We start from the raw sequence: 22,419 nt of genomic DNA, 5'->3' as shown, positions 1-22,419 counted from the left end.
GCTGAACCCGGCAAAGTGCACTTTCTTCATTAGAGGGAAATTCCTGGGCTACATGGTCAGTGGAAAGGGCATTGAGCCAAACCTGGAGAAGGTAGAAGCCATACTGAAGATACCAGAGCCGACTTGTGTAAGAGATGTGCAGAGACTCACAAGGAGGGTGGTAGCGCTCAATCGATTTATGTCAAAGTCTTCAAGAAGCTGAAAAAAGTACCCAACTTCGAGTGCACAAAAGATTGCCAACAGGCCTTCAAGAGCCTCAAGCAATACCTCAGCTCATCACATGTGCTCAGCAGCCCATTAGCCAGGGAAGAACTCATGATCTACCTAGCGGCCTCAGAGCAAGCCATAAATGCAGTACTAGTAAGGGAAGAAGGAGGGGAGCAAAAGCCAGTCTTCTATGTCAGTAAGGTGCTCAAGGATGCCGAGGTCAGATACCTGAACATAGAGAAGCTGGCGTTCGCCTTGCTGTTGGCAGTAAGGAAGTTCAGAGCCTACCTAGAAAGCCTTCAGGGAGTTGTGATGATAGATCAGCCTTTAAAGAAAATCTTTCACAGACTAGAAAAGTGAGGTCGGATGCTAGCCTGGTCTGTTGAAATCGGCCCGTATTGTCTTGAATATCAACCTTAGACAGCCATCAAAGCTCAAGCCCTTACTGACTTCTTAGTAGAGTGCTCCTTCAATGAAGAGCATCCAGAGCTCAATAGAGAGTCGCGGGGTGTGGTAGGAAGAGAGAGCGAAGGATAGTCCTCACGGGAATTCAACTGGAAGTTGTTTGTAGATGAGGCATCTAATGCTAAGGGCAGTGGTGCTGGAATACTGTTAAAAGGCCCAGAAGGGTTCAAGGACTATTACGCCCTGCGATTGGAGTTCATAGCTTCCAATAACATGGCAGAATATGAAGCCCTAATAAACGGAATGCTGATAGCAATGGAAGTGGGGGCAACTGATCTCAAAATAAGCAGCGACTCCCAGCTAGTGATTAATCAAATAACATGAGCATACCAAGCAAGGGACCCCACCATGCAGAAGTACTTGGCGAAGGTGAGAGTTGTAGAAGCGAGCTCGGCGAGTAGGGAATTATTGTGCAGTACCAGAGGATACCTCGAGAGGAGAATGAAGAGGCAGACCTGCTTAGCCGGTTATCTGAAGAAGAACTAGAACAGCTTCCGAATGAAGTATACATACAACACGTTAGCATTCCCGCCTTTGAAAATCTTGTTACAATAATGCAGATCGAAGAAGGGCAGAACTGCATGACCCCATACCTGGAGTACTTAGAGAATGGAAAGCTCCCTGAAGATAAAGCTGAAGCAAGAAAAATTACAGCCCAAGCTGTAAATTATCAAGCAGTGAGGGGGACTCTATACCGAAGGGGGAAATCCAGCCCGTGGCTTCGATGTGTGGGTCCAGAAAAAGCAACCAAGGTGATTGAGGAGATACATCAGGGAGTTTGTGGAGCACACGAAGGAGCAGGCATGTTGGCAAATGAATGTGCGGTTGTCGAAGCCGGTCAAAAATAACCTTTTTGGTTATCAACAATTTTACAACTGCAGATAGTGGCAAAAGGATCGAATCCACATGGAATTGATACTTACCTATTTTCCTTATCAAGACCAAGTAAATAAACTGAAAGTAAATAGACAGTAAAAGTAAATTGGGGGGTTTTAGATTTGATCATTAAACTAGAATTAAAAGCAATAAAATAAAGCGAATAATAAAGTAAAGAGAATTCAATAATGAGAAAAGCTCTAGTTGAAGAATTGGATCCACTTCAGTTGTTGGGATTGATCATTGACACAAAGATTCCTTTATTTGATTCAATAAATTAGTTATGGAGATGGAAGACGCTTCTCACCACCATATCCCTCCTTAAGCATAAATCAATTAGGGAACGTCCTCTAATTAATTACTAATCAACAAGTTGCCAAGGAACGTCCTTGGGCCTTTGGCTTCTAACAACTTTCAATTGCATTAAGAAATAGAAAGACCTAATTCTAGCTACCCAAACGTATGGTGATATCGCTAGATCATGCAATTTCCTTAGTTTTTACACCAAGTGTTCTTGTGTTTGAATAATTCAAGCAATTACAGACTCAAAACTATCCAAACTAACAAATTATTACTTTACAATCAAGAATTAACGTAGATCTAAACAACAAAGCAACAATTAAATTAAGCATGAAATTGCATAAATACTGAAAAATAAAAGATAAACAATATATATTCAAATCTCCCAATCCATAAAACAACTAAAGTTTCACCTAATCTTCAACTAGAAAAAAGGGTTTCAGCCACTCATGGCTGAAACAAAATAAGAAAATAAAAGAAAAGAAGAAGGGAAGAAGAACCGACGGCCTTGGAGAGGAAGAGAGATTCGATGGCTTGCTTGAATCCGAATGGAGGAGAGGACTTCGGCGTGCGGCTTGGAAGAGAGGCTTTTATACGTGAAGGTGTTGCCCTAAGTTGCCTTATGAGGTGGAGCCTTCTTTTGAATTTCAAATTTTGAATTTTGAATCTTGAATACTTAGGAGGCAAGTATGTCTTCTTGAGATTTGGCTTCTTGAATAAGGGAAAACCTTCTTGAAGATTTGAAATTTGAATTTCAAATTACTCTGCTGAATGTACTTTTCTTATTTACCACTTTCCTTATTTAGCACTTTTCTTATTTATCTTCACTTCAGCTGCAACTTGACTTGGGCAACAAGCTTGTTCTCTTTTATCTGTTTTTAGGCAGTTTTAAGAGCATTTTCACCAAATTACCTCTTTACACCACTTTCTGCAAAATAAGATCAAAACCACAGAATTAGGCAGAAAAAGTGTAAATTAACATTAATAACAACATGATAAAATGGTCTAAATTTGGCTCTATCAACAAATAAAATTTTCAGGCAGAGTTACTATTGGCCCACAATTAAAAAAAAAAGCAGAGGAATTCGTTAAGAGATGCGACATACGTCAAAGGTTTGCCAATGCCATCAACATCCCAGCCACACCCCAGTCCAACATATCTAGCCCTTGGCCATTCTCACAGTATGGCATAGACATCCTAGGCCCTTTCCCTAAGACCACTGGGCAAAAGAAGTTTGTGATAGTAGCAGTGGAGTACTTCTCAAAGTGGCCTGAAACTGAGGCTGTCCCCACCATCACCGCGTGCAAAGTAATAGACTTCATCTATGGCAACATCATCTACAGATTTGGGATACCGAGGACGCTTATCTCAAACAATAGCAAGCAGTTCGACTGCAAGACCTTCAAAGATTTCACAAAGAACATGGGCATCTGACACAAGTTCTCATCGGTAGTCCACCCTCAAACCAATGGCCAGACGGAGGTCACAAACCGAGCTATCCTTCAGGAATTAAAAAAGCGATTGGATGGAGCAAAGAAGAATTGGGCGGCCGAACTCAATAGCATCCTATGGGCGTTCAGGACTACTCCTCGGACGCCAATGAAAGAAACACCATTTGCACTAGCATTCGGCACTGAGGCAGTAATCCCCATCGAGTTGCAAATCCCTTCTCATGATGTCCAATTCAACAATGAAGACACCAATGGTGAAAAGCTGAGAAGCAATTTGGATGCCCTAGAGAAGATCAGAGAAGAAGCTCAAGTGCGCACGGCCGCTTATCAACAAAAAGCAACCTGCTATTACAATCAGAGGGTTAGGGAAAGAAGTTTGAAAGTTGGAGATCTAGCCTTGAGGAAACTAGAAGCCACGGGAAAAAGGGCAGCAGTAGGGAAGTTGGCACCGACTTGGGAGGGCCCTTCCGGATAACTAAAGTTTTCAAGCTTGGAGTATATCGGATTGAAGACCTACAAGGGAACCCGGAGCCCCATGCTTGGAATATCCGACATCTGAAGTGGTACTTTCCTTAAAATACATGCAATGTAATACCCAGTACTTTGAAAATATTTGTACTCTGAAAAATATGAATGAAATAAGAAATACTATTTTTGTCACTATGTGTCTCATTTATTTCTTAAAAAAGAAGAACAGACACTGGAAGCCCTTAATGAGGTGGGTGATTGGCCTCAAAAAATGATCGCCAGCACCACAAAACCGAGCTGAGAGGGATAGAAGTCCACAGTGAGGTGGGTGACTGGCCTCGAAAAATGATCGCCAGCACCACAGAACCGAACTGAGAGGGATAGAAGCCCTCAGTGAGGTGGGTGACTAGCCTCGGAAAATGACTACCAGCACCACAAAACTGAGCTGAGAGGGATAGAAACCCTCAGTGAGGTGGGTGACTGGCCTCGAAAAATGATCGTCAGCACCACAAAACTAAGCTGAGAGGGATAGAAGCCCTCAGTGAGGTAGGTGACTGGCCTCGAAAAATGACCGCCAGCACCACAAAATTGAGCTGAGAGGGATAGAAGCCCTCAGTGAGGTGGGTGACTGGCCTCAGAAAATGATCGCCAGCACCATAAAACCGAGCTGAGAGGGATAGAAGCCCTCAGTGAGGTGGGTGATTGGCCTCAGAAAATAACCGCCAGCACCACAAAACCGAGCTGAGAGGGATAGAAGCCCTGAGTGAGGTGGGTGACTGGCCTCGGAATATGACTGCCAGCACCACAAAACCGAGCTGAGAGGGAGTGAAGCCCTCAGTGAGGTGGGTGGCTAGCCTCGAAACACGACCGCCAGCACCACAAAATCGAGCTGAAAGGACGAAGCAACAGTAAGGCCAAAGAGCCTGGAAGCGACAGTAAGGCCAAAGAGTCTGGAAGCGACAGTAAGGCCAAACAGCCTGAACCCGAGCTAAGCTACGCAAAACCGAGCTCAAAGGGAAATAAAACCCCAGGAAGGAAGGTGACTAGATCTGGACAATGACCGCCAGCATCGCCCGACCGAGCTGGAAAGAGAAAGATCAACGAAGAAAAATAATGGCTCTGAGCCTCCCCTCAGAAGAAAAGACTAAGGCAAAACGAAAACACAAATAAACAAACTAAAGTATAGCCTGAATTAGGCTCAGCGTGGAAGCAGGGAAGCAAGTCGGACCTCATTAAAGATATCAAGGCATTTAAAAATCGAAAATGAAGTCCAAGCTCCCAAACTCGTTGGACAGACGGACTCGCAACATATAATCACCCAAGCAGAATAAAGCTAAGTATGGAAGAAATAGCAGAGATCCGAGCTCCCTATACGAAGAGGCCCACAAACGCAGAACACACAAAAAGATAAAACGAAAGCAAAGGGCCACGCTCTCAGCTCGAATTAGCTTGTGGTGAACAAACACTTAACAAGATAAAACTAAGTAGAGAAAAATGACAAAAGGTCGAGCTCCCCATCCAAGCAGGACACACAATTCAACCCACACTATCTATCGGAAGGTTACAACAAGAAGAATAAGGTGTCCAAGCTCGTAACAGGAACATACTCAAAAAATCATCTTATGCGGGATACTTATACAAACAGATTATTATTCTAAGTATTATATATCCGAGCTCGTAACACTGAGGAGGTCGTGAGCCAATGACAAAAATGCCCTCATGAAAATAAGAAAAACCCGCGAGTCAGAAGCATTAGAAAGACACTGAGCTCTTAGTTCGAGCCTGTTTGTTTGGCAAAGTCCCAGAAGAGACAGCCCAGTCCGTTAATTAAGAGGAGTTAAATAAGTTAGAATTTGCTAAGTAAGCATCTGGTTTAAGGCTTTTATAATTAAGTTCAGTGAGGAAAATTCACAAGTCAAGAGGAGAAAGTAAGTTGAGTCTTAAAGGGTTCAAGTAGGCCGGCTAAGCCAAAAGAAGCAACCTGTGCAGAAAATATTCTAAGTATAAATGAGGCATATGACAAGGTGAAATATCATTCATTATCAACTACACGCTCCCATATCGCCATACATTCAAAAACATAAAAGTAAAGAGACAAAAAAATACAAAGGCGAAATAGAAAAAGTAACATCTTTATTTATTTATTCAAAGGTACAAAAGATGAGCCTGAACTAACAAGGCCGTTCAAGGGCTTATTTACACTATCCACTCCTTAAGGTCCAGTTGGCAGGGGAGGAGCTCCCTTAGGTAACGAGCTGTCATCCTCTCCGTAGCGTACCTTCTCGCCGTCAGAATTGACTTCGGGAGCTCGAAGGTTCACCAACGAAGTGGAAGGGGCATCCCTAGCCGCCTTTAGGCCTTTATTGAACTCGGAGGCAAACATGCGGAAGGCTGAGTTGTATAGCTCTTCTTTCATTGCATTAGAAGCCTTGTACTCCGCAAGTCGCGCTTCGCAGGCCTACTTAATTTTGGCCTTCAGTTTAGCAGAGTCCTTGTACTCCTGCAAGCGCGCCTTATAGGCCAACTAGACCCTGTCCTCTATGAGTCTGGCATCCTTCAGTAGGGCAGAACACCTCTCCTCCAAGACAGTGACCCCTTGGCGGAGTTGCTGTTGCTGAAGCCGTGACTCCTCCAATATCGAGGCCATGCCTTTCAGGTCCTTGATGCGCTTGTTGACCTCCTGCTCAAGGACAACAACTCGAGCCAAGGCTTCCTCCCTTTGAGCCATTACCACCTCGCACCGGGCCTGGGCCTCATCCCGTTGAACTTTAGCTGCCTCACATTGGGCCCAGGCCTCGTCGCGTTGAGCTCTGGCCTTGTCCCGCTCTCGGCAGGCCTCCTCCAGAGAAGACAACTGTGCCAAAGCCTCATCACGTCGAGACTCTACTGTAGAAGCCTATTCGGAAGCCCTGTCGACCTCATCCCGCATCCCAGCCAAGCAAAGGGTGAGGTCGTCAAGCTAGCTCTTGAGGGCAACTATGTGCCTATGGGCGTCACCAGTCGCCACTAGATTCTCCTCACGGCGGCATTCATCGATCTGCAAGTCCATCGAGTTCTGAAGGGACTGATCCCGAGCATCGATTTCCATATAAATGCTCAGCGCCTAGCAGAAGGAAACAACAAGCAAAATTAGAAACAACAAAAACAAAGCAAATTCAAAAATGGCCTGGAGTGGAGGCGTGGCCCTTTTGGAGCCACCCTCCATAGATTCCTCGATGGTGATGGGCTCTTGAGAGGCTGGAGTGGAGGCTGGCTTGAGCTGAGGAGCAGTAGGGGACTTGGAAGACCTCGGAGTCTTGCCGCGAGTGGACGCTTTGGAGGCCCCAGAACGGGAGCTCTTGAAAATTGGCACTAAAGCCTGAGAAGAAGCAGGGGCAGGAGAAACCGTTCGGCCAGCTGCCCAGGGAGAAATAGCATGAGCGATCTCTCGAGTCACCTCGGTCACAGGTCGACCAGCCCAGAAGGCCTCCAGGGCGGCCCTCATGTTCTCCTGGGACAAGGTGAAGTTCCTCGGTGGCTTGATTTGCTCCATTGGGAAATCAAAAGCTGCAAAAAATGAAAATACCCAAACAGTTAGAGACAAGTGCAAGAAAAAGTAAAAACAAGAGAAAGACAGAACATTAGCAAGTAAATACTAGCTTCCTAGTAGTCCTGAAGACTGGACACGAACATACACTTCACGACATCATACTTTCGAGAAACAGAGGTCAGTCTGAGAAGGCATATTTGTTCAGAAAGGGACAGCTGAGGAAGGTCGTTACAGCCTAGGGGCACATCCCTCCAGGAGAGGTCTACCTCCCAGGATACCCCGAAACCTTCCTTCAGCTCCACCACGGTGAAACTTTCTGCCCAACCCTTAATGGAGTCTTTGTGACCCAATAAGATAGATAATCCTCCTCGGGGAGCAAAATAATAAAAGTCTTGGCCAGCCCTGATCAAGCGAAAAAAGGTAGAGAACAGGACAGCCGAGGGGGTGAAACCCCAACACACGCTAACAGACTCAAAAGAGCACATGAAGAGGATGGAGTTGGGTGCAAGCATACGGGGGGTTACCTCGAAATAGCGAAAGACCTCAACGAAAAATGGGAAAAAGGGGAAGGTCAGACCAAATTCGCATTGCTTGACAAAGAAAACTAAGCTACGATCCCCCTGGGGGTCAATCAGACCAGGAGGAGGAGGAACAGAAAGAACAATCCTCTCGTTACAATGAGAAGCCCTAATACGGAAGAGGGGGTATCTAGGTACTCCCGAGAAAGAAATTGGAAAGAGAGAAAGGAGTGATGTTAGATTTTCGATTCACAACGTCGGAAAGTCTAAAAGCAGCCATTAGAGAGTAAGAGACATGCCTCAGAGAGAATTTTGCAGAGAGTGAAAGGGATGAAGCACACAGAGAGCAAAGCGAGAAGAAGAGTCTAGAGAAAACTGGGGGTTTTGAATTTTAAAAGAGTAAAAGCAAGGAAATGACATTTTTTACAGAAGCCGTCCTCGGGCCACGCGGTCATAATGAGGCCTAGGGATTTACCCACTCATCACTCATGTAATAACTGCTGAGGAGGTAAAGGGGCACTTGATGACCGCTGGACTTCCTACACCTAGGGGCAAGGGCAGGCTCTAAGGAAGAACGCAGACCCAAAGCTCATCAGGCCCTCCTTAAGCAGACCGACCCAACACCACAAGCCCTAGCCCGGATACGTGGGGCAGGCCAGATCCCACATGAGCATGGGTCCAACAGGAGGTAATCCAGTCCGGTGATGTGATGTGACGGAGAATAACTGGCCCAGTCACTTCACAGCCCTACCCGCATGCGCGCCAGGGGGAATTAAATGGTCGCCTGGCGTGGGGAGGGGTCTAATGCCTCCGTATGTACGGATTGAGTGACAGAGACAGGTGGCACTGTAGCAGAGAAGCGATTAGACGTCACTAGCAGATAAAAGGAAAAGTGATAAAAGGAAAGAAACGTCTCCTTCCCTAGCTAAGTTTTACACACCCACTATAACTCTATTTTCTGAATTTCAGAATACCACTATATTTACATTATTATTTTTTTAATAATTGTTATTATTAATTGATAATTGTTGTTATAGCTCATCAAAACTTATTTACATAACGTATTTAGTAAAATTTTATATAATTGCAACTATTTAATACATAAATTAACTAATAAGTGTATATTTATATAATTTTTTTATTATTAATTTATCATATTAAATTATTTATTTTTCTGTTAAAGTAAATAAATACAATATATGTAGTGATCTCTTTAATATGAAACGATGATGAGTTTATCAAACAAATATAAATCAATTTTTAGGTATGAAATCTACACAAGTGCTTTTGAGCTCTAGTTCAAACGCCTCCTCAAACTTGGAGGAAAAAAGAAAAAGAAAGGTCGCTAAAACAGCTGATATTGGCAACCACGAACATATATTTTTAGCAATTGGAGAGAAAAAAATAAACTAACTTAAAATAAAAATGGATAATTTTTAGCAGTCAAATTGGAGAATGGCTGAAAAAAGAAATGGAATTTCTGTTTTTGGAAATTGTTGCGTAAGCAGTGGCGGTTATTTTTGAGTTTGCTAATTTTAGCTCCGATTTTCTACAATTTTTGTAATGCATAAAAAGTACAGACTCGGATTTCCTGATCAACTGAGGAAGCTGCATCTGTTGCAGCGTCCCAGCTTACAGGTTACTTCTATGATCCATGCTTCATTTTTCTAAAAACATTTTCTAGCTGAAATGAAGCATGATTCTTTAGGATTCTTTGTATTTTTTTTTTTCTGGGATTCTATTGATTTGAATTTCTTATACTGCTTGTAATTTCTGGGAAACAACAGTGACTTTTCTGAGTATTTTCTTTTGTCATTTTCTTTGTTGACCAGTTGTTTGATGCCGGAATTCTTTGATTGTTGAATTCTTTTTCCCATCGGAAGCAGCCTGATTCCTCTGTTGGTTTTGGCTTGGTGATGATCACATTATTTTAATTACTCCACTGAAGCTGCATCATCTTTATTCCATCTGTTGTTTTTGGAAAAACCAATTTAACGATGGCCACAGAAACTCTTCTTAATCTGTGGGAAAACTTGGCTAAATTGCCTCTTGTTATGCTCTTGAAGGATACAAGGTACTCTTTCTTTTAGAAAGTTTTTGATTCTACAACTATTTTTAGGAACATCTTTATTTTTATGATTATCACAGTATAAATTTTTTAAATAATGCATATCTTGCAGCTTGGATTTTCATCTTCTTCTTCTTTTAATTGTTTGTCAAGAGGTTTTGTGATAATATTATTAAATCTCACATGTAACTCTATGATTTGTTTGTCCAGGAACGTTTTCAATATGGATGAGTTAGCAGTAGAAATAGCACAAATTGCAGTTCCTGCTGCACTTGCTTTAGCAGCAGATCCTGTTGCTTCTCTAATCGATACAGCATTCATTGGCCATTTAGGTTTGTACATGTGATCTCCATCTTTTCTTGAAGATAGCCTGCATATCCACTACTTAATTTCCTTCCTATTCGATTTTTTTAAGCTTTTCTCTGCTGATCCATATTCAATAAGCTTTTATCTCTGAGTATTTAGTATACAGGAACTGATCAATTATATATTTGTAGATGCAGTTTGCATTCATTGTTGCTCATGAGAAATAATTACATTTCTGGATGCAGAAACTTTACTGGAAAAAGTTATTGTTTGATGCATTGTAAATGAATAGATAAGTAGAAAGCATACAATATGGTCGTGAAGTTCTATCCAACATGAAACGGATCCACTTGAACCTAACATGGATAATAAATAATATATCTTTATTTTGAATCTATCATCCATCATAGGAAAAAATAAATATTTTTTGTCAACATCAATGGCTCATTAATATTATTACTTGTAGGACCTGTGGAGCTTGCTGCTGTGGGAGTTTCTATTGCCATTTTTAATCAAGTGTCAAAGATTGCAATTTTCCCACTTGTCAGTGTTACCACGTCTTTTGTTGCCGAGGAAGAAAGTGCTGGAAAATCGAGTAACGACGAAAATGCATCACTTGAAGATGGTTTGCTTGTCAATAAGGAAACGGAAGAGCTATTACCTAAATCTGGTAGGTTTATCCTCTGTTTCCCCTTAGTTTGTTGAAAGAATACACCAATTGAGTTGCAAAGATCTGGATAGAGCTCCAACTTACACGTTGTTCTCGATTGATTTCCTTATAATTCCTGGAATATGCTCCTCACTTTTAAGACATTCTGTGTTTTCCACTTAACAAGAGTCTACATGCAAATCATCCTCTGCAGGCAGCATTTCCACCAAACGGCACATACCATCTGCTTCTTCAGCATTGGTTATTGCTTGTGTCCTTGGCGTAATCCAGGCTTTATTCCTCATTTTCTCTGCAAAACCGATCCTGAGCTACATGGGTGTACAATCTGTAAGTCTTCTTCAAGTAGCATTGGAGTGCTGAAAAGTTTGTGTATTATTTCTCATTCCTGTTGTGATTTTTCATCTAAAATTATTAGCTCCACTGGGTTATCTTGTCAATAGGTTGTTTGATGTTCATGTTTTTACCTAACAGCCCAAGTTTTTCAATATATCAATATGCTCCAGTTTATTTCACGCAAGTTAGTCTAAAACTTTTTATTGTTCAAACTTCAAAAGACAAGTTCTGTGAGGAATGCCTTTTCTGTTGTGCAGGATTCCCCAATGCTAATACCAGCACAACAATACTTGACATTGAGGTCACTAGGTGCTCCTGCTGTTCTTCTTTCATTAGCGATGCAAGGGGTTTTCCGAGGAATTAAGGATACGAAAACTCCTCTATTTGCTACTGGTAAGATAGATCTTTCACCTGTAAATATGTATGCCCTTGATATATTAGTGAAATATGTATCTATATTTTTTAATATCTATAACAATAAAAGCAAAGAGAAACATGACATAAAATCAAATAATGTGAAGTGATTTTTGCTGTGTTCTTCCTACCTTTATATTTGATCTATACTTCATTTATATGGATTAGCAGTTCCAAAGCTTATAATTTATTATTATTATCATTTATTTTTTTGTAGTTGTGGGAGATGTAGCAAATATCATCTTGGACCCAATATTTATATTCGTATTCAGATTGAACGTCTGTGGTGCAGCCATTGCTCATGTTATTTCTCAGTAAGTTCCATCTTTCTCCTGAAGATGAGATAGCATTCCAATTTTTCTTTGTGGTTTCTGGCATGCTGTTGATTGATTTTTTGTTGAGGACACTATGGTTCACCTTTTTTTTCCTTTTAATATTATGTTTTAGGTACCTAATCTCCCTGATTCTGTTGTGGAAATTAATTGAACATGTTGATCTATTGCCTCCCAACATTAAAGATCTACAATTTGGTCGATTTCTAAAAAATGGTAAGGTTTTTCCTTTTCCACCCTTCTTAAATGCATTGTCTCCTTGGGAATTATCTCATTCCTTTTCTATTCATTTTTTTGCTGTTCACTTTGTATGCTATTGCAACTGATCTATGAATTGCATTTCCACTAAGGATTTATGCTGTTGATGAGGGTAATAGCTGCGACAATCTGTGTCACCTTGGCTGCATCATTGGCGGCAAGACATGGATCTACTTCAATGGCTGCATTTCAGGTTTGCTTGCAGATTTGGATGGCAACTTCTTTGCTTGCAGATGGGCTGGCTGTGGCTGGACAAGTAAGAACTGTTTCTTTTAATGAACTGAAACCACTTGCATGTGTTTGTAAATATTTGCATAATTCGCTTGCCGGTGGATGTAGATTTTACTTGTAAAACATCTCCAAGAAATGGACTAATGCATTTCAACTTTTCCAGGCAATGCTTGCAAGTGCATTTGCAAATAAGGATCACGACAGGGCCAAGGCCATTGCTTCTCGTGTATTCCAGGTACGGAAATACCTCAGCATTAAGTTACAAATTTCCCTGTAAATATTTTAATTGTGTGCTTTTCTTTGCAGTACGGTTTGCTTTTAGGCCTAGTTCTCTCGATCTTCCTTTTCGGTGGACTACAGTTTGCTTCAAGATTATTTACAGAAGACGTCAATGTTTTGAATCTTATTGCCGTGGGCATCCCGGTAACTATTCACTTTTTCTAATTACAAGAACTTTCTGTGCTTTGGATTATGGAAAACTTTTCGGACTAAGACTTTCCTCTTTTCTCTTTTTATGCTGATTAGTTTGTTGCAGCAACTCAAATCGTAAATGTTTTAGCCTTCGTTTTCGATGGAATCAATTATGGAGCATCTGATTTTGCATACTCTTCATACTCAATGGTATGCCTCGCCTTCTACCCCAGTTAAAAAGTTCTTCAAAACATCAATTCATTTTGCTTTTGTGTTTAGATAAGCTTGTTTGGCTTCCAAGAATACAACAGAAAATCAACACTTTAATTATCTTATATTATTTTTCTTCCCTATTATACCATTAACAAATATCAAATCCTTGTTATACTTCTCTTATTTTTCGCATTCTGCTAATTTCTTCCACCATGGTTCAGGTTTTGGTGTCAATAATAAGCATCCTATGCTTATTTGCTTTATCATCTAGTCATGGCTTCTTTGGCATCTGGGTTGCGTTGACCATTTTTATGACTTTACGCGCATACGTGGGCTTGTTGAGGTAACAGTTTCAATTAGAAATATTGATGCCAAATTTATACCTATACTTTTATATTATTTCATATTGCATCGTTAAACACCTGAACTAAATTTGCAACTTATTGAATACTTAAACTTACAAGGATTATAACAATCAAGCACAGATTAACGATATTATTGTTAATTTATAAAAGGATGTCAAAAATAGTTTGATTTATTACTTACTACTCTCGAATTTTATTGATTGAACTCTAAATTTTTATAAAATGACAAAATTATACTTCTCAAACTTTGTCAATTTATAAAAATTTAGAGAATCAAAAAAATTTAGAATATAAACAACAATACGTGTGATTAATTTTTATTTTTCTTCTAATAAATTATGGATAGTATGATTAACTTGTAGTTAATTATTATGATTTTTATAAATTCAAATATTGAATAGATTACGGTTTTAATTTAGGCATTCAGTAGTTTAATTCTATTTAGTATAGGGGTGTCAATTAACTAAAAATTGATATCTGACTATTTATCAATGATTGTATTTAATCAATGTTCTTTATATAGAAATTTATTTTAACAAAGTATTTTTATTTCTACAGAATAGGCACCGGGACGGGACCTTGGAGCTTTTTAAGAAAATAAACTTCTTCTCCGTTTGTTTATCATAGCTAGCAAATACCATCCTGGCCTATTTGGAAAATGGGAAAATTTTGGAGATCATTACATTTTTGGCATCTTTGTTAGTCGTAGGTGCATGCAGATACATATACAATCTGTTTTTTTTATAAAAAAATGAAAAAAAAAATTGTAGATGCAATCTAATGTAAATAATTGCCATCATTAATTCATTAGTGTTGGAGCGATTCATTTTTGAATAAAAGAATTCAAATTAATTCTTACTTTAGTAATTTCTCTTAAGAATGAATTTTTTTTTATTTCAAATAATGAAATTAAAAAAAATAATTAAATTAAATTTATATGAAATTTCTTATTCCAATTAAGAATATATAATCGTATTGCTTATAGATTTCTGTTTATGTAATGAGTAATTCTAGTATAATGAAGGTGAAATAGAGGAGCAAGACCAGAAAATGGATCTAAGAAATAAGATCGTTCAATTTACACATTATTATATTTTTCATTTTTAATATCTTGCATCAGCCCTTTTAAAGTTAGTGAAAATTATTCAAAATATAATGCAATAATATAATATAAGTTTAGCCCCTTAAATAATTTTAAAAATAATTAATAGCTTAATAAAATTAATATCTTTACCAATTAATCTCTCAAATTTTTATTAATTCTCTAAATATTGATTAAAATTGAAGGATTAAAGTTATTTGATTTTCGTAAAAGTATAAAAAAATTACTTGAAATTAATTATTCAAACTTTTAGATGAAACTTTTCTATTTTTATTTTTACTCTCACTTTTATTTCATGATGAAGTATAAAAAAAATGTTTCTTTATTTTTTTTCAAGAAAATAATATGAGAGAAACTAATATGAATGAATTATAGAGAAAATGAAGAAAATGAGAGGAAGGGGAAGAAAATGATGGAAAAGAAAATGGAGAAAGTGAAAGGAAAATTATGGAGAAAAAATAAAGAAAATAACAAAAGAGAGAAGAGAATCAGAGAAAAAAATATAAAAGATGAAAGAAAAATAATAAAAAAAACATGAGGAAAAAATTATGAAATAAGAAAGTGAAATAAAAGAAAGAAAATGAGAGAAGGAGCAATAAAATGAAAAAAAGAAAAATGATAAAATAAATGAATGATAAAAGGAGAGAGTGTGGTGTTATATTTATAAACGTGAATTATTAACCGATTTAGTAACGTATTCACAATCCGTTACTAAATTTTGAAAAAAAAAAAAAGTGAGATTTTTTCTTTTCAAAAATTACCAATGAATTCATTAGTAAATCCGTTGATGTGGGTTTTAAAAAAAATATGTAAATTTTATGCGGAATTTCATTTTAAATTTATTAACGGATGGCATCCGTTGATAAATTTAACATTTTTTTTACTTACTAATTTAATGCTAAAATTTAGTAATAAATTTCTAAATTCATTAGTAATTTTTTGAGTATATTATTAAATGATTTAGAGTTTGTTAGTGATTTAAACACTTTTTTAAATTTACTAACAGGTTGAAATCCGTTAATTAATTACTAATAAATTTATTAACGAATTTTACATCCGTCAATAAATTTCAACACCAATTATTTTATATATTTATAAATTACTAACTGATTTTAAAATTCGTTAGTAATACCAACATATTACTCATGAATTTTAAATTTGTTGGTAAAATTTTACATAATTTTTTATATTAAGAATTACTAACGAATTTCTAAATTCATTAAAATTATTAAGCGATTAAAATCCATTTGTAAAATTCGTTGCTAATTTTGAGATTTTTTGCGGTGAACGAGTTTCAACAATATTTCGACAATCTAATTCTCTAGTTCATTGATTTTCAAAACGAAAAAATGAACTTGCTATCCTGGAACAAAAATTTGTACCTGTAACAAAATTGGTAGATGGCCGGACATGGAGATATACAAAATTGAACCCTTGGCCAATGCAAATTTACCACTCCAACTACTCGACACTAGGCAACGATCAAGTTTGGGTTCAACATGATTAACTCCTACCCTTCCATTATCCCACATAAACTTATATCCAATTAAAGATAAATCAGAAAGACCATCTCCAATAATTGCATTCAAAAGCATGTAATAAATTTGTGATTTGCAAAAGACCCCTTTTCTTCTCATAAGTATGAAGGATGTCGATAAAATCACCTATACAAACCCAAAAAAAATTGCTCACCGAGATAATTATACTAGTAAATCTCAAGTCTCATGTCTTGTAGCTCGATTAGCTTGCACATATTAAAAGTCTGTTATTCTCCATGGATCAAGCCCTAATAGATACATCTTAATGTCACTATGATAATGGGAAGAGCCAAATAGACCAACCCTATCAACTCCTTTCCACAAAAGTGTTAATCCGCAACTGTACTCAATACTGTCTACCGAAAAAAATCAGCATAATCCAATAAAATTTTTATTTTACAAATTTTAATTGAACTTTAAATTGTTCCAACAAGAAAAATAAAATTCGGCCCCTTTTCTTTAACTAGTTATTGTAGAATTTGAACTACTCATGGGTTGCCAAACCCACGACAGTCATAACTTAACGGTCTCATTTGTTTCGGTTGGCCTGAGAACCAATATCCATAGCTCTTCCATTTTTTATCCTAAATGGACTTTAAATCTGAAGTTTTCTCTTGGGCCCTAATAGCTTCATCATCTTGGCCCATGTGCCTTCTTTTTAGGTCGGCAATAACCACTTCATCACCTTTGTCATTTGAATTCAAATCCATAACAAGATTTTTTCTAATATTTTGTCCCTTGTTAGCTTCCCTTACCACCTCCTAAATTAACTCTCATGTTTGAATTTTCCCCCCAAGATTAAAAATATTACTTTTTTTTTTGAAATTCTAAAAATATTACTTTTAAATACTACTTTATCAAATTTATAATTTTAAAGTCATATTTAAAAATAAATTTTTAAATATATAGTTAAATCCATGATTTTGAAGTTGTATTTAAAAATAATTTTTTAAATTTATAATTTTAAATTTGTGTTTAAAAGTATTTTTTTTAAAGTGTACGTATTTAAAATAATATATATTTTTTTAAAATTAAGTGATTAAAAATAATATTTTTTAAAAGTTTAGTCGTTTATTAGGTCACCATTAAAATTGAGGTATAAATAAAAATGTTAAAATACAGATGTGTGTATATGCATTCGGTCTAATTTAAATTATATATTTATATATTAATTTTAATTTATATTTAGTAACTCAATTGTTATAAGATCAAATTTTGTTGGAAATGAAATAAATGGTATGGTACTTTTACTTCACTCACTACTTTTGCAAGCTTAGAGAGAAAGTTAATTAGTAAAAGGATCGGTCGAAAACGAGGAACATCTTATGGTTAGAGCTTTTTATCTAAAAGGCGAAGAAAAAAATTGTTAATAGGGTGAACGCTGTAAATTAATAATTTATTTAATTAAGTAAAGAGAAAAGAAAAGTTAAGGATAGCATGTAGAAAAAACATAAAACTTTAATTAGAACGAACACTATTCAGTTCAAACTGAAAAAATTGATTAAACTGAATTAATTCAAAATTTTAGTTTGGTTCTTTTGATTCGATTTTTAATTTTAAAAATTTTAGTTATTTCAATTTGGTTCGATTTTAATCAGAAAAAAAAAAAAACGAATCCAACCAATTAGTGATAATAATATATTATTTTTAATAATATAAAGAGATTACATCATATTAAAATTAAAAGTATTCTAATTAAATTTTAAAATACTAAAAATAAAGTGTAAAAAATAAAAAAAAATTATTAAAAATTCAAACCGATTAAACTGAATCAAATCAAATCGAATTAGACCGGTTTAATTCGATTTGATTTCTAATCAAAATCGATTTGATTTGATTTTTATAAATATTAAAATTTTAATTTTTGATTTATTCAGTTCGATTCGATTCGATTTTAAATCGAATCGACTGAATGCGCACTCCTATCCCTAGCTTTCTTTTTTTTAATGAGAGTTGAGAATTGAAAAAGTAGAATATGAGATCTCTCAAATTTAACGAAATGCTGACAGCTCCTTTGCTTTAACATATATTATATTGTAGAAAATTTTAAATTAAATACAAATTTATTTTGGGGATCATTTAAAAGGAAATCTAGAAATACGGTGAAAACAATATTATAAATAAAAGATTTAGCATGTGCACCCATATTTGTCTGAATGGGTGCTATTAACCGTTACAAATTGTTTCAATTTGTATAAATATCAATTTCACTCCAAAATTTTAATAGTCTTTCTTTCTTTTTCTCTCCTCACACTTTGGCTCAAATTTCTAAAAAATCATAAAATTTATTCTCTGTGATTTCAAGGCTTTTCTACATCCCGAAGAAGTATTATCATGGCTCTGCAACAACACGAGACAATTAATTCCTTAAAAAAGTTTTTCTTCATGCCTCAATACCAATTATATATCCAGTATTCTAACAATTTTCAAGAATTAATTATGAAATCAAAAAGTAGGTTCTTATGGACAAAGAGTTTATAAAACTAGATTATTTGATGAAACAAATTTTATTCGTTATAAAGACAAAATGTGGTTTTTATTTACTCTTCAGAAAATTTCATACATACCGAATTTTAATATGTCTAATCTCGCTATACTAATGCGTGAAGACTTTTATTAAGTTAAGGCATAATGTAAGAAACAATGAGAAGATGAGTTACTGTGAGAGGACATATTCTAAATAATCTGAAAGATAGACTTTATAATTTATTTACTTTTATTTCATTTTTAAAAGAATTTTACAAGGCATTAAACTATAAGTACAACACAGAAAATCCAAGTGTGGACAAATTTTTTATTATAAAATATTTTGAATTTCTAATGGTGAGAATATTTTTATCTTGGATCAAATTCATATATCTAAATTGAAAGACTTGAAAATAAATATTCTTGAATTATTACAAGTGGGAGGAATAATCGCAAAACTTCCTCTAGTTGGAATGCTTTTAAGAAAAAATTATTGCATATAACAGAAAACTTTCCTCTTGAATATAATATAAGTTTTATTTCTGTTAATTTGTTAAGGAAGGAAGGTTTTAAGGTTATTTTAGAGTCTGACAATATAATATAAGTTTTGTTTCTTAAATATTTTAAAAATACTTAATAGCTTAATATATAAAAGTAATTTCATCATCAATTAATCTGTCAAACTTTTATTAATTTTCTAATATTGATTAAAATTGAATGATTAAAGTTATTTGATTATCTTAAAAATATTTAAAAATTACTTGTAATTAATTATTGAAATTTTTAGATTAATTTTTTCTATTTTTATTTTTACTCTCACTTTTATTTTATGGTGAAGTATAAAAAAGATGTTTATTTATTTTCTCGTACTTTACTTTCTCCCTTTTATTTCATTAAAAGTATAAAATTATTTTATTTGCATATAGTCTAAGGTTTTATAAAATTTTGAATTAATAAACTCAAATATATATTTATTTTTATATGATATATTTACATTATTTCTTTTATTCAATCTTTAACTTTTACCAAAGTTGCACATCTGCCATTGGTGAACATAGGATATACGACAACTTGATGGAATTTCACGTTAATATAATCTTGTGGTTGGCCGTAAAATTTAAAATATAATTTTAAACGTATTAAATACAAAATTTTAAATATTTATTATTTTTATATTTATATTTTAATTTTAAAATCTTAAAAAATAAAGCTGATTTTTTAGATTTATTTCAATTTTAGCTACTTATTTTATCAATTTTGATAAAAAAAAAAAAAAAATTCCGAGTCCACATATAGTGTACCTAGAATTATTCCTCAAAAGACTATAAAAAAATTTAAATAATTATATTAATTCATATTTATAATCAAAACTTTAAATTTTGGATAATAAAATTAAATTTTTTTTAATTTTTCACAATTATAACTTAGAAAACTAAATTTAATCTGAAAAAATCAGTGACAAATTATAATATAACACTTAAAATTTTATTAATCTCTGAAAAAATCAGGGCAAATTATAATATAGCACTTAAAATTTTATATTAATAAACATATGCTCTTTTAATTTAAATTTTATATTGAAAGTATATTTATTTTATATTTATCATATATAATATTAAATAAATATTTATTAAAAATTAATTTTTTGCTACATAAAATATCATATATAATTATTATATATTAAAGTATTTTATTGAAGATTTATACTCATTATTATAAATTATTAGCCTATGAAAAATTATATTTTATATTAATAATATAAAATAAAATATTATACTCTTTAGTATATAAATTCATCTCTTTATAATTTTTATAAAATCTTAAATATGTTAACCACGTCTCTGTATTTGAGATATTCAATATTTTTATTTTACTTATCTATATAACAAGAAAACTTGTGATGTGTATTAATTCATTGACTGATCTAATAAAAAATTGTATTTTATATCAATAATATATTAAATAAAATAAAATATTATATATTTTATATTATAATTTTTTATATTTTAAACTTTTATTGAACTAATATCTATATATATATATATATAAATGAAAAGTAAATAATGAGATTAACAAAAAAGGTATTGTTGAAATAAAAATATAATGTATAATGAGAAGTAAATAATGTATTTTAAGGACTATTTTATTAGTCAAATAAAATTTTAGGGACTATATTGTAATTTTTTATAACTGTTCAAATTCATTTTAGTCCTTTAGTTATAATTGAGATAAAATGAAAAAAGTTTAGTTTTATTATCTAAATTTAAAGTTTTAGATATAAATATGAACAAAGTTATAAATGTGAAAAGTGGTAAACATTTAGATTTTTTTGTCCAAAAGGCCTTTTAAATTTTAGAAAGATTTACAATTTAGTCTTTGAGTATTGCCATTATTAACAAGTCAGCCTCTGTATTTTTAGAAACCTATTAAAACATCATTATCTTTTTTTTCCGTCAACGAAATAGTTTTTCTGTCTATTTTTGCCGTTAAAAATATAGTAAAAGACTAAATTATCCCCCATTATTTTCCTCATCCTCCTCCTCCTTCCTTTTCTTCTTCATCAATTCTTCCTCCTTCTTCTGCTTCTTCTTCTGCTTCTGCTTCTGCTTCTTCTTCTTCTTCTTCTTCTTCTTCTTCTTCTTCTGCTTCTTCTTCTTCTTCTGCTTCTTCTTCTTCTTCTCCTTCTTCTTCTTCTTCTTCTTCTTCTTCTTCTTCTTCTTCTTTTGCTTCTTTTTCTTCTTTTTCTTCTTTCTCTTCTTATTCTTCTCCTTCTTCTCCTTCTTCTTCTTTTTCTTCTTTTTTTTCTTCTTTTTCTTCTTTCTCTTCTTCTTCTTCTTCTCCTTCTTCTTCTTCTTCTTCTTCTTTTACTTTTTTTTTTCTTTTTTTTATTTTTCGGAGGAGGAGGAGGAGGAAAGAAAAGAAAATATAAGGACTATTTTGTTGACAAAAAGAAACGATAAGGACGCTTTAATAGATGTGAGAAAAGATAGGGACTATTTAGTTGACAAAAAGAAACGATAAGGACGTTTTAATAGATTTTTAAAAATATAGGGAGGGACGATTTCGTTGACGAAAAGAAACGATAAGGAGGGACTATTTCGTTGACAGGAAGAAACGATAAGGACGATTTAATAGATATGAGAAAAGATAGAGACTATTTCATTGACGGAAAGAAACGATAAGGACGTTTTAATTGATATAAAAAAAGATAAAAAATATTTTAATAGATTTTTGAAAATGTAAGGACTAACTTGTTAATAATAACAATATCTAAGGACTAAATAAAGGGTTTTATTTGAGGGTAAAATTATATTTTAAAAATTCTCTCTCTCCTACTTTATCTAATTTTAACGGAAAAAAGGACGGAATGACTATTTCGTTGACGGAAAAAAAACATAAAGACATTTTAATAGGTTTCTAAAAATACAGGGACTGACTTGTTAATAATGGCAATACACAGGGACTAAATTATAAATATTCCTAAATTTTATAAAGTTATATATTTTGTTTTTTAATCAGAGTCATGAATATATATTAGGAGAGGTGTAAATGAATCAAAATATTCGTAAACTACTTAAGATTCGGTTAAATAAAAACTCGATCGAACTCGAATTGATTTCTAAATGAGCCAAGTTTGGCCTTAATTTTTAGACTCGTCTAGTAAATAAGTCAAGATTGAGCTCCATCGTATTCAACTCGTGAGCTCAGCTCATTTCCGAATTCATGAGCAAGTTCGCGAACTAGTTCATGATGTACAATCTCGTTAAGAAGACTGAGATTAATATCATAATAGAAATAAATTCAAACCAAGCACACACTTTCATGAGTCAAACCATTTTCTAAATTTCAACTCTATATAATTTAATTACACTCTTAAAACTTACATATATTTGGATC

General features: G+C 34.3%; 1 protein-coding gene across 1 annotated transcript; it reads left to right on the top strand.

Annotated features, from left to right (window-relative positions):
- Window positions 1–9,708: 9,708 nt before the first annotated feature.
- Window positions 9,709–14,120, top strand: LOC122724507 (protein DETOXIFICATION 42-like). The gene is made up of 13 exons (XM_043959661.1): window positions 9,709–9,889; window positions 10,094–10,215; window positions 10,656–10,859; window positions 11,053–11,186; window positions 11,450–11,585; window positions 11,824–11,920; window positions 12,054–12,154; window positions 12,289–12,452; window positions 12,591–12,662; window positions 12,734–12,850; window positions 12,953–13,048; window positions 13,273–13,394; window positions 13,975–14,120. Exons 1-13 carry the CDS (start codon window positions 9,813–9,815, stop codon window positions 14,015–14,017), a joined length of 1,485 nt encoding a protein of 494 aa, XP_043815596.1. The 5' UTR covers window positions 9,709–9,812; the 3' UTR covers window positions 14,018–14,120.
- Window positions 14,121–22,419: the final 8,299 nt, after the last annotated feature.

The sequence above is a fragment of the Manihot esculenta genome, chromosome 9 (genome assembly GCF_001659605.2).
Source record: "Manihot esculenta cultivar AM560-2 chromosome 9, M.esculenta_v8, whole genome shotgun sequence".
Lineage (NCBI taxonomy): Eukaryota > Viridiplantae > Streptophyta > Magnoliopsida > Malpighiales > Euphorbiaceae > Manihot > Manihot esculenta.
Note: the sequence above shows the minus strand (reverse complement) of the source record. Positions and strands in the feature narration are given on the sequence as shown.